Source organism: Ictalurus furcatus, chromosome 2 (assembly GCF_023375685.1).
Source record: "Ictalurus furcatus strain D&B chromosome 2, Billie_1.0, whole genome shotgun sequence".
NCBI classification, from domain to species: domain Eukaryota; kingdom Metazoa; phylum Chordata; class Actinopteri; order Siluriformes; family Ictaluridae; genus Ictalurus; species Ictalurus furcatus.
This window is the reverse complement of record NC_071256.1, coordinates 3,106,665-3,120,428: the sequence shown is the minus strand read 5'-3', so window position 1 is coordinate 3,120,428 and position 13,764 is coordinate 3,106,665. Positions and strand designations below refer to the sequence as shown.

General features: G+C 39.6%; 1 protein-coding gene across 1 annotated transcript in view; it reads right to left on the bottom strand.

Annotated features, from left to right (window-relative positions):
* Window positions 1-780: 780 nt before the first annotated feature.
* Window positions 781-13,764, bottom strand: part of LOC128619295 (exostosin-1) — a 148,779-nt gene continuing 135,795 nt past the window's right edge. Inside the window, exons 6-11 of the mRNA XM_053643387.1 lie at window positions 12,631-12,749; window positions 11,811-11,906; window positions 7,534-7,623; window positions 3,067-3,227; window positions 2,353-2,524; window positions 781-1,608 (exon numbers count right to left, since the gene is read on the bottom strand). Of these exons, the coding sequence (XP_053499362.1) occupies window positions 1,423-1,608; window positions 2,353-2,524; window positions 3,067-3,227; window positions 7,534-7,623; window positions 11,811-11,906; window positions 12,631-12,749 (824 nt within the window). The 3' untranslated portion in view covers window positions 781-1,422. The remainder of the gene's footprint in view (window positions 1,609-2,352; window positions 2,525-3,066; window positions 3,228-7,533; window positions 7,624-11,810; window positions 11,907-12,630; window positions 12,750-13,764) is intronic.

The following is a 13,764-nucleotide window of genomic DNA, read 5'->3' as shown; positions in this document are numbered from 1 at the left end:
ACTGTAAATAAAAGGAAATATTTTTGCTCAAGATTTTCAAATAAAAGCTATAAAAACACTATTTTTGAGAGGACCAGGTGATTGTGAGGACAGTTGGTCATTTTTGGTCCTCACAAAGGGGTTAGTACACACACACACACACAAGCACACACTCACAGATTGTGAGGACATTTGGTCATTTTTGGTCCTCACAGAGGGGTTAGTACACACACAGACACACACACACACACACACAGATTGTGAGGACTTTTGACAATGTCCTATCATTGTGAGGACCTTTTGTAATTTCTGACACAAACACACACAGAGGATAATTGTGAGGACTTTTGATGCTGTCCTATCATTATGACAACCTTTGGTCATTTTTGGTCTACACACACACACACATACACACAGGGTGATTCTGAGGACTTTTGAAAATATCCTATCATTATGGGTACCTTTATTCAGTTAGTTTTGGTCCTCACAAAGGGGTTAGTACACACACACACACACACACACACACACACACAGTGATTGTAAGGACTTTTGACACTATCCTATCATTGCAAGGACCTCTGTTCATTTTTAGGTTAAATACATTCACACACATTTGGTGATTGTAAGGACCTGTGACAGTATCCTATGATTGTGAGAACCTTTTTTTTGTTGTTGTAATTTTTGGTCCTCACAAAAGGGTAACACACACACACACACACACACACACACACACAATTTGGGTGATTGTGAGGACATTTGATTCTTCTTGGTCCTCACAAAGAGACACACACAACAAATCTTCAATTCCTCTAAGTAATATTTGAAAGTCACAGTAAGAATAACTGCAAATAGAAAACATTTCACCAACCAGTCCTCACTGTAAATCACCTTATATAACACAGCGCCCAAAATAAATCCTTTCACTTTAACCTGCCAGGAAAAATAAGACATCAAAATCAGATTGTTTATAACCTCAGAGACAAGAGCCAAGACACATTTAATCAGCAGTCCCTTCTGTGGCATTCAGAGATTTTATTCGACTTTAGGCTTCTTTAAAAAAAAGGCAAAATCGTACAAAAAATAAAGGAACTGAATGTACATATTGCAGGCATTGGTGTGAGTTTGGGCGTCTTCCCCGTGACCTCGACTTCAGGCCATCTTTCCTTCCTCTGATCGTGTCCGAGGAGCAACAGAGGTCTCTGCAAATGACGATGATGATGAGGATGAAAAGTCGGCGGTGCCGGATTCTCAGATACCCGACCAGAGCCGCTAAACAAGATAAAACTCGGAGTTGCATATATTTTAAATGAAATGACTCTGCAGACATTATATTTGTGAGGCCAATCTATTCCAGGCCAATCAGCACATCACTCATAAAAAAAGTGCCCATAAATTCGAGACGTTCGCGTCGATATGAGGGCTCCGAGGACGAGTCATGCGTCTTTACAGTCTCTCGATGTCCCTGTATTTCTTGCGTAAGATGGAGACCTGGTCTTTAAACAGAACCGGATCCAAACGGAGCTGAGAGTGAACGAGGGGCATGAAGCCGAACCATGCGGCGAAGGAGTTCATGCAGGACTGCCGCTGAGCGAAGTGGTCTGGGTCGGCCCAACGTGATGACTTCGAACCCTGAGAGAGAGAGAGAGAGAGAGAGAGAGAGAGAGAGAGAGAGACTAAGCCACAATTCTACATGAAAGCACTAACCGTAATATATCCTATTCCCTTACAGAGTATTGATTGCACAATTAATATGCCAAGAATAAAACATTCAGTGCTGTTATAGATGGAGGTTAATTCCAGTTCCTCTAATGTTCCTCAGCTGTACTGCAGATGTGGACCTTCAGCACCAAGGCTAACTTCTCTTCGAAACCATGTGCTTAGCTAAGACAGACTGAGGGAGAAGTGATGTGACTTCAGATGGACTGTAGAGAGCGTGGGGCGTGACCGCATCACTATCGGAACGATATAAGCGTTTCAGAACTCAAAAAGCCGAGAACGTCACTGGGGTGTTTTTCACCTCCACTGAGGACATTCAGAGTAAATGCTGCGTCTGCACAGGCACCGGCTTTACGGGTGACCCCTCTCACCCCCCTCCTACCCCCATCCCATCTGGTGGAATATTCCGGAGTGTCCGAGCCCTAACTGTCCAACTTGAACACTAGAGTTGGATATCGAGACATTTGTCAAAAGGGTTATACTGCTGAGTCAGTGAGCAGCCACACACACACACACACACACACACACACACACACTCCTACATTCTGCTCCGGCGCAATCCATATATCAGTCCTGGCTTCTGCTGTCCTTACTGCTGGATGACAATCACCTGGATCACACACATTGAACTAAACACACACACACGCGCACACGGACCTGTTGCATCATCGTCTCCTTGTACTGTTTCTTCTGCGTGACTTTGATTGGCGGCAGCTTGGTTACCGTGGAGACGAGGAAGTTCATGAGAATGTCTTCACAGTTGGCGAGCTGGTCCACCATGGAGAGGAGTCGACTGGGCAGGTAGTGAGTGTACAGGAAGTGATAGTACCTGAGACAGAGAGAGGGAGAGAGAGAGAAAAAAAGGAAAAGGAAAAAGAAAAATGGTGTGAGAGAGAAAGAACAAACATGACAGGGAAGAAAAAAGCAAGCAAGAATGATGGGGAATGAAAGAAAGAAAGAAAGAAAAACAAAGAAAGAAAGAAAGACATCAGGCTATTGTGATTCTGAAAGAAATAGATATTTTGCATATCTGTCTTTTTCTCACTTTTCGTGTAAAGTGCTCTGTCTTTTAAACTGTATTTCTTCCCTCTCTCTCTCTCTCTCTCTCTCTCTCTCTCTCTCTCTCTCTCGCTCTCTCTCTCTGTGTGTGTGAAGAATGATCAGGAGGGCCTTCACTTTAAAACAAACTGTGATCGCTGTCTCACCTGCGCTATAGATCTCTGAAATCTCCCACTGAACCTGTCAGCGCAAACATTTATATCACACTGTCTCTGAAAGTCTGCTCTATCTCACACACACACACACACACACACACAGATTGAACTCCTAGACTTATCCCACACACAACCCTTAGAGGTCCTGTTTTTGTACCTGTGGTAGAAGGCGGCGCCCGTCAGCACCATCGAGTACTCATTGGTCCACTTGGACGTGTAGCCCCACCTCCCCTTGGTGGCGTCCCAGTAATGGCTGCGTCCCGGATATCCGACTATCCGTTCAGGAAAACTGTGCCACACGATGAAAGCGAAATCCACCTGAGTACAAACGGAAAAAAAAAACCAACAAACCCAGTATTAACGATTATTATTAACCGAGTTTGCAAAAACAACACGATTTCCTTCTTCTCTCCGCGTCACTCCTGTAAACAAAAACGTCCGCAGGCCGAGGGAGCGGGAATGAATTCACGGCTCTGCCTAATGAGAGAAAATGCATGAAAAATGTCGCTCTTAATGTTACATTTCACCTTACCGAGGATGTAATGGACGTGGACGTGCTGTGTAGCTCTTTACGCACACTTTGTCCTTTTCGAACAGTATATATTTGCATCGTCATCATGTGACTGGTAAACACTAAACTGCTTAATGGTTTTTCCAACCAAACTTGCGACACGTGATAAATAACCCCCGTCCACGTCCCCATGCCGCTGGCCAAGAAAACGGGCCAAAATACAAGCTCCATTTGTTTCGACCTGACAATAGCGGTGCAGAAGTTAATGACAAACAGAGAATTACTTCATTTATTTATCTTCTCAGCTGCCAGAAGAACTTTCCCAGACCTAGAGCTGTTACTTTCTTCTGTTTTATTCCACAATCAGGTCCATTTGCGATGGTCTGGCTCCCATAATTCCCTTAGGCTGCCTGGAATGTGGTGTCTGGCAGGTCTGCCTGGGGTTTATCAGCATGTAGCGGCCAAATCATCATCATCATCATCATCATCATCATCATCATCATCATCATCTCGTTTTCCTTTGGCAGCCAGATGACCAATGCAAAACAACTCCAGGCTTTTCACTTGATGTGTTTTGGCTTGCAATCTCTCTCTCTCTCTCTCAAATCTGATTGGTCAGAAGGTGATTAACTCTTAAAGTTTCAAATCACAGGCTTATATTAATGGGCGTGTTCTAATACGTTATTGCTTTGGGACTTTGGGACGCTCCATATTAAAAAAAAAAAAGTGTTAATTGTTGATATGGTGACGTTTTCACTATTTAGGGAAGGAGTCTCCGGTGTTAGAATAGCTCAGGACGGAAGAGGTTACGCTTCGTGGTTTCTCAGCTGCGTTTTTGTTTGTTTGTTTGTTTGTTTTATTAACTTCAAGAGCGAGAAAGAAAAGGAGAGACTGGTGAATAGCTGCTATAACATTCCAGCCCATTAAATGCACCTATAAATGGATAAAATGTAAAATATCTCAATCAAATAAACAACAAAACACCCAATAAATATGGTAGGCTCTTAGACCCTAAATAGTTCCCTCTGATGTGGAACCCTTAACGTGTTTACGTAGAACAGAGGGTTTTCACATTCATATAAGGTTCCAGTTAGAACCGAATACAGTATATAGCACACTGATAGACTCTTAAGGCATAAAGGGTTCAAATCTAGAACCATCGAGGGTTCTTCAGTGGTGTCTCTGGAAGAACAAATACAGGTTCAGTGTAGAAACCGAAAACTCTTTGCTTCTCAGGGTTCTAAAAGGGGAGCTCGTTGAAGAACCTCCAAAGAACCCTTGAAGAACCGTTTAAAGAGTTCCATTAGGGAACAATGGAGAGCAATACACTCAAGTGTAATAATTCTGGCTCACTTGCTGAGTTTGTTTCATAATCAGGAACTATGTATCATGATATACATGATGTCATAAATATTGGCACCTCAACAAAGATTGGAGAGGTTCTCTCAAACAAGAACCGACCTTTAGTGCCGGAAATGGTCACGAACGCTTCGGAAACAGTCGATAAAATCGCACGCACTTCAGGAATGTCTAAGGCTTTTGGTTTCGGGCTGTGTTCAAGTCCTTTGTGTATTCTAGAGCGAGTAAATTTACGAAAGTTTTGATGGAATCTAATGCAGACCGGTCACGTCCCGTCCTCATTCTTTCTCATCCTTCCATTACTCGCTCGTACTTTATTTTATTATTTTCTCTTCCTGTTCCTCCGTCCTCTCTACCTCCCTCCCTCGCTGTCTATCCATCTTACCGTCTCTTTCTTAGACACGCGTTATTGTCTTATTAAATTATACAGCCAAGAGCAATTAAAAGCAAATCCAGCAGCCCGCCGATCCTGCGCCGTGTAAATATCATGCCTGTGCTAATTGAATCTGAGGAGAGCGAACTGACATTAACAAAGTGCGTGCACAAACACAAAACACGGTGACGAGGGAGGGGGCGGCGCACGCTGCATAACAAAGACGTCTACAGGAAAGAAAGTAAGCTGATTAGCAGAGAAGGAAAAAGAAGAAAAAAGAGGGATTAGTGGGTTTTATTTTGTTAAGTTGGGTTTTGTTTTATTTATTCATCTTACTTTAGTTTGTACAGCTTTACTGGGGAATAAAAACAACTTTAAAAATAAACATGCAGATTCATAACAATTCAATACAACTAACTCAAGGGATATAAATATATGCGAAATGTACGGTTATGGTTAGAGGTGGGATTAACACCTCTCACTTTCATATATTCACTCATATATTTACACCATACTTTATGGGAAAAAAACCCTTTGGACAAACTAGTCTATGGATAAATAGGAGATATTTATGAATTATTAGATCAAATATTAGAAAAAGTGACAAAACGGTTTCTTACTTCATTTTATTATTGAAATGGCGTTTAAAATGTTCAGATTCAAATTTTGATGCGGGATGTAAAATATAAAATACTTCGGGGAGTGCAGATATTATGATGTCCGTAATAATGCTTATTCGGTCTGTAATCATGTTTATTATGTCTGTAATAATGTTTATTATGTCCGGAATAATGCATATTATGTCTGTAATAATGTTTATTATGTCCGGAATAATGCATATTATGTCTGTAATAATGTTAATTATGTCTGTAATAATGTTTATTTGGTCTGTAATCATGCTTATGATATCTGTATAAATAATGTTTATTATGTCTGCAATGTTTATTATGTCTGTAATAATGTTTATTATGTCTGTAATAATGTGTATTATGTCTGTAATAATGCTTATTATGTCCGTAATAATGTTTATTATGTCTGTAATGTTTATTATGTCTGTAATGTTTATTATGTCTGTAATAATGCTTATTATGTCTGTAATAATGCTTATTATGTCCGTAATAATGTTTATTATGTCTGTAATGGTTATTATGTCTGTAATAATGCTTATTATGTCTGTAATAATGTTTATTATGTCTGTAATAATGCTTATTATCTCTGTAATAATGCTTATTATGTCCGTAATAATGTTTATTATGTCTGTAATAATGTTTATTATGTCTGTAATGTTTATTATATCTGTAATAATGCTTATTATGTCTGTAATAATTATTATTAAGTCCGTAATAATGTTTATTATGTCCGTAATAATGTTTATTATGTCTGTAATAATGTTTATTGTGTCTGTAATAATGCTTATGTCTGTGATAATTATTATTAAGTCTGTAATAATGTTTATTATGTCTGTAATAGTGCTTATTATGTCCGTAATAATGCTTATTATGTTTGTAATAATGTTTATTATGTTTGTAATAATGTTTATTATGTCTGTAATAATGTTTATTATGTCTGTAATAATGTTAATTATGTCTGTAATAATGTTTATTTGGTCTGTAATCATGCTTATGATATCTGTATAAATAATGTTTATTATGTCTGCAATGTTTATTATGTCTGTAATAATGTTTATTATGTCTGTAATAATGTGTATTATGTCTGTAATAATGCTTATTATGTCCGTAATAATGTTTATTATGTCTGTAATGTTTATTATGTCTGTAATGTTTATTATGTCTGTAATAATGCTTATTATGTCTGTAATAATGCTTATTATGTCCGTAATAATGTTTATTATGTCTGTAATGGTTATTATGTCTGTAATAATGCTTATTATGTCTGTAATAATGTTTATTATGTCTGTAATAATGCTTATTATCTCTGTAATAATGCTTATTATGTCCGTAATAATGTTTATTATGTCTGTAATAATGTTTATTATGTCTGTAATGTTTATTATATCTGTAATAATGCTTATTATGTCTGTAATAATTATTATTAAGTCCGTAATAATGTTTATTATGTCCGTAATAATGTTTATTATGTCTGTAATAATGTTTATTGTGTCTGTAATAATGCTTATGTCTGTGATAATTATTATTAAGTCTGTAATAATGTTTATTATGTCTGTAATAGTGCTTATTATGTCCGTAATAATGCTTATTATGTTTGTAATAATGTTTATTATGTTTGTAATAATGTTTATTATGTCTGTAATAATGTTTATTATGTCTGTAATAATGTTTATTATGTCCATTACAGCCTGTAGTATATACTTTAATCAGTATTCACTCCTCTCCTTTTTAGATGTTATAACAGAGCTTTACCTCGTTCGTGGACAGAACCGAGTCCTCGTCCAGGCTGAGCACGGCATCCGTCCTGATGACATCATGAGGGAAAAAACGCCCGCTCATCGTCTGAGGAACCAAAGACAGGAAAAGACATGAGTGACAACACATTTCAATTTCAACAACTCCTCTAGCGCTAAAAACAAACCCGTCTCCACCTTGTTTAGTCATTGTCTTCATTATCGAGGCATCTGTTTCCGTCCTTTGTCTCAGTCATGTGAAAAATCACACTGTGGAATGTGACAAATTGTGAGCCACTTCAGAGTGTGAAGCACGTTTGAGTCTTTATGTAGAGCTTGGGTTTCTGTCTGCGCGGAGGTCTCGCGTCTTCTCCGGGTGTACGGTAGATTCTCTGACAGTATCCTAAAACCCATCCTGGAACAGTCTCCGAATCCACAATGACCCTGATCCGGATAAAGCGCTTACTGAAGAACATAAATTTTGCTTATTGCACCTTTAACGTGCTATTTAAGTGTTTTATACGTGCAGTATTGCTGTTTTGTTAGTGCGCAGGAATCCCGGAGCTTGAGGAGAAACTGAGCCATTGATCCAGCAGGCTAGTTATGATGTTCAATCATTTCAGTCAATAAGGGCTTCAGGCAAACACTTCCCTAATTACATTATTGATACTTAATTAGAGAGACTGAGTCATTTAAACAGCTTCATTTAAAAGGAAAGCAGATTTGTTTAACCTTAATAAATCTACTGTGTGTGTGGACCTGAAGGGTTTTTATTAGATTAGCAAATTGGAAAAAAAAAAGAGACCAGGTGACGTTTTTTTTCCCCAATCTTTAACTGTCCCGTTTCCTGTTATTACGCTTCAGAGTCCTGCACTTGGCTGAGTCGAACCCGATGTGAACTTCTGTTGTTCTAGCCCTTCCCATCCGCCTCAAGGTTTGACATATTGTGCATTCTGAGATGCTTTTCTGTTCAGCACAGATGTAAAGAGTGGTTATTTGAGTTAGCGTAGCCTTCCTGGTCATTCTTCTCATCCTCATCAACAAAGCAGTACCGCTCACTCTTCACTGGATGTTTTTTTTGTTTTTCACACCAGTTTTCGTAAACTCCAGAGGCTGTAGAGCATCCATGAAACAAGTTAGTTCTTGTTATCACTCATGCTACAGCCAGAGAGAAAGAAAGTGACCTTTCTTAACTTCGAATGTAGAAAAATCAGCGCATGACAACCCTAGACAAATTCCTATTTCTGCACAGCTGCCTAAATGAAACTTAAATTAAAGGTCAGAATCATAATGAGCCTGTCAAGGTCCAATAGCAAGAAATAAAACATTTGAGGACCCAGGGGAACATCAGCTAATCAGTGTTTGACCTTTTGGATGAGCTATTTTTTTTTTTTTAAATTACATGTACCTTAATTAAGACATGGCTTAATTTAGAACTGGCATTGATGACAGGCTTTGTGGCCTTTGCCCTCTGTCTTTAGTGTGATGGAGGCTGATATGATATCGACATGTAAATTAAAACCTTTTCTGGCCTTAATACTATACTCTAGCCGAGCTTTTCCCACTTCTGGAAAGTCTGTCAAGACGTCAAATATGAACTAACCAAAACCATCTTCACAACTATTTTTTCCCTTAGCCGCTTTCCTTCAATACTGTGGACGTCAGGCATCCTATTTTGCACCACATTTTCCTTATATGGTCATTCAGTTATATCAGTCCCTTATATGGTCATTTGGTTTCCACAAAGTCCAGAGCGGGGACCCTGTCAAATCTCCGTCGACCCATCCCTCAGTACTCCGTATGCCATCAGCCCCATTTTATCCCTCGTGTTCCTTATATGGTCATTGTTTCCTCTTCTTGCTTTTTATATGGTCATTGTTTCCTGGAGGATGTTTATTTCCTACGGAGTAGTGAACAGGAACCGAATTGAAGGGTCTCATGTCGACTCAACTATTTGTTCGTTGTTAACATGGTCAGCGTTTCCTGGGAACATTTGGTTCCCACAAAATAGTGAAACATCCAAAGTGGAGAACGACTGCAGGACATCATATCTGCTCCGTCTCTGTTGAATCCATCCCGACACCATCTGGCCAGTTTTGTCCCAAAGTGGGGAGAGGATCATAGTGCATCATATCTACTTTGATTTAGTCTCTGATGACCCATTTCCCAATACTCTGTACACCATGTGTCCCATTTTGCCCATCACCTTCCTTATATGGTCATTGTTTCCTGCAGGCATTTGATCCAAAAAAGTCCAGAATGAGGACAGGATTGCAGGGTGCTATGTCCTCTCAGACTTTGTCCCTGTTGACCCACCACACATTGTATACGCTGTCTTTAACTGTTCCATCCATCCATTTTCCATACCACTTATCCTACACAGGGTCACAGGGGAACCTGGAGTCAGGGAACTCGGGTCCGGGTGCCAACCCATCACGGGGCACAATCACACACACACACACAATGGACAATTTTGAAATACACCACATGTCTTTGGACTGGGGGAGGAAAGCAGAGTCCCCAGAGGAAACCCCCAAAGCACAGGATGAACAAGCAAACTCTGCACACACAGGTCAGAGGCAGGATTCGAACCTCCAACCACTAAGCCATTGTGCCCCCTCTTTCAGTGGCAACCTGATTATGGGATGTCATATGCCCCAGTACATTGTGTACCATCTTTCCCATTTTGCGCCTCACTTTCCTTATATGGTCAATGTTTCCTGAAGAAATTGAATGAAACATCTAAAGTGGGGACAAAATCACATGCACTATGATTCTGTCTCTGTTGTCCTATCATGCTTTGCACACTGCCTTGATTCGTTCTTTTCTTTCCTTATAGGGCTATGAATATAATTTTTTCCCTTGCAACTGTTAGCAACCATGGTTGCTAATTAATCTCACCTGCTGCTTGTTATGCTGTATGTTTTGTCTATTTATACTGTCTTGTTTTTCCAGGTATTTTGATTTACTTGCTGAAATCCCTCAGCCGTTCCCTAGACGTGTCTTTTAAATTCTGGTTTATTTAGCTTAGATTTCTGTTTTAGCCCTAATAAACATCCATCGAAAGCACATTTCGTGTCTGTGCCACCATGAGAAGAGGTGATGTAAGTAAAAAGAGAGGGGGAAAAAAAAGAGAATAGAAACCCTAGAACATCATAAACCCTCCAACACACACACACACACACACACACATATATATATATCTATACGCACATGACACGGCACATCCCCTGAGAGGATGTGATATAAAATTGCAGGTAAAGGTCAGTTTATTAAAAATCTACGAACACAATAACACACAGTGAAAGGCTGAAGAACAGAGTACCCGGTGTTCCTCCGAGGCCGACCACAGCAGCAGATCAATAAATATACCGGCCGTGTTTCAATCCAACACAATCTAGGGATCGGATTAGTGTCCTCGACTTGCTTGTGCTTCTCTTTCCTAATATGGTCAGTGTTTCCTGGGAACATTTGGTTCCCAAAAACATCCGAAGTGGAGAACGACTGCAGGACATCATATCTGCTCTGTCTCTGTTGAATCCATCCCGACACCATCTGCCCAGTTTTGTCCCTCATGTTCCTTATATAGTCATCATTTGCTTTTTCGATGGGGATCATTTCATTTGGGAGATTTAATTCCTACAAAGTAGTGAAAATCCAAAATGGGGACGAGATTGTAGGGACCCCTCAGCAAGCTTTGTACACTTTCTGTCCTGATTTGTTCATATATCGTCCTTATATGGTCAACGTTTCCTGCGGGGATTTGGTTCCCACAAAGTAGTGAAAAGTCATGTGTGGGGATGGAATCATAGGGCATCATGTCTGCTTCGATTTTGTCTCTGATGACACTTTCGCCAAGACTCTATACCACACGTCTCGGTTTTGCCCCTCGCTTTCCTTATATGGTCATTGTTTCCTGAGGAAATTCGGTTCCCACAAAGTAGCAGGAAAAGTTCAAAGTGGGGACAGGATCGTAGTGCATCATATCTGTTTTGATTTAGTCTCTGATGACCCATTGCCCAATACTCTGTACACCATGTGTCCCATTTTGCCCATCACCTTCCTTATATGGTCATTGTTTCCTGCAGGCATTTGGTCCAAAAAAGTCCAGAATGAGGACAGGATTGCAGGGTGCTATGTCCTCTCAGACTTTGTCCCTGTTGACCCACCACACATTGTATACGCTGTCTCTAACTGTTCCATCCATCCATTTTCCATACCACTTATCCTCCACAGGGTCACAGGGGAACCTGGAGTCAAAAACAGTGTCAAAATTGTCATCTTGGTTTTCCGTACCTTTCTCTCTTCTTCAATGACGGTCAGAGGGACGCTGATGGACGGCCATTTGCTTCTAGGAGGTGAAGGTTTGTCACAGTTCCACAGCACGATGATCTGTAATAGAGCATCCAAATCATCCAACCAAGGTTATTATAAGTCATTATAAACATCAGAGGTTTGTATATGCAATAAAACTCTAAGAGTGGTTTCTTCCTCTTATACACATACTAAGCAATTTGTACATTTGTTATTAATTAAAGAATAAAAAAACTATTTTTTTTTATCCATTTATAGTTAAATTTAATGCTGCTGAAGTTAGCTCCTAGTCTCACTTACATTATAAACAGTCATTTCATTACAAGCCTGGTCTGTTTCTCTATTTTGAAGATTATAAGACCAAAAAAAAAAAAAACATAGCTTGTCTTTGCGCTAAGACAAAACCACAAGCGCGTATTTTGTCCGCGTCTCCGTATCGACTGTCGCGTATGAGTGCTCCAGCGCTGCAGGTGGCGCTGTTCACATTTCCTGACCTTTCCACGACGACAAGAAGCTTATTGGCGTTACTCAAAGTCATTCAACTTGGAATACTGTAAATAGGCTTAGACAAGCCCCTTTTTTTTGTAACAACCAATCACAAGCTTGACTGTGTGGTGTGTTTGTCCATTTAATCAATTAATCAATACCTTCTGACCAATCAGAATCTAGAATTCATTGATTGTTTAATAAACAATGAAATTTACAGTAAAGATTTCTACAGAAAGTGCAGGATCTCACTCATACAGACTCACTCACACACACACACACACACACACACACACACACACACACACACACTCACCTGAGCACAGAACTTGGACTTGGCAACAGCGATGATGAGTTTGAGGATGGGCTGCTGAGGAGACTGAAGAGGAGCTACTGCCTGAATAACAGCTGTGAACTCCTGCTGAGGAGTCTTACCTGAACACACACACACACACACACACACACACACAGAATGTAATTGCCTGCAATTAAACCGACTTTCAAATTGAATTAATAGGTACGTACAAAGACCAGTCGGAGTGTGTGCGTGCGTGCGTGTGTGTGTGTGTGTGTGTGTGAGTGTGTGTGTGCGTGCGTGTGAGAATTGTCAATATAACACATGTACAAAGCATTAAACATACAATACAATAATATACCATATTAAACACATTTGAATGGAATTGCAGACCACACACACACACACACACACACACACACACACACACAATGTTATAAATTTAGACTGCAACCTCAATACACTTATTATTATTATTATTATTATTATTATTATTATTATTATTATTATGTCCCCACATTTCCAATGACTATCAGGTATTCCTATCGTCATGGGCACACACAGGTCTCATTAAAGCTCCACACTCCATCTGCGTACCACTTCCCCCGTCTCCGGCTCCCATGTGAGCAATTTTATCAAAAGATTCTGACAGAAAAAAAACAAACAAACAAACAAAAAACAGTGTACAGGTAAATTTTTATTCCCAACAGCCCAACAATACACTGGAAATGTACTGTCAGTAGCATTATTTTCAACGAGTTTTGAAAAATGACCTTCATTTTCCCAAGGACACGCTAAAAAACGATTACGAAATAATGAAAACCTCAAAAGCGAAAAAGATTTGCGTAATTAGCATTAAAGACGTTTTCAGAGTGGGATATTTGATACACATTTCTGGTAAATTCTGACATCGTACATTTGTAATAACGCACTTTTAACACGTATGTAGCTACACGTTATGGTAAACGACTAGCTAAGGTTAGCATGATGGGCAGGTTTAGCGGATTTTCAACATATTTCTTTCTTCAAACGTAGTCAGTGGACGAAGAAACGTTTGGTACCTGACGTTAGCGAGTCACGGTGTTAACGTAGCTAACAATTAAAACAAAGAAAGCGGATAGCGAGCTGTTCGGCATTGTGTAAACATCAAGCGTT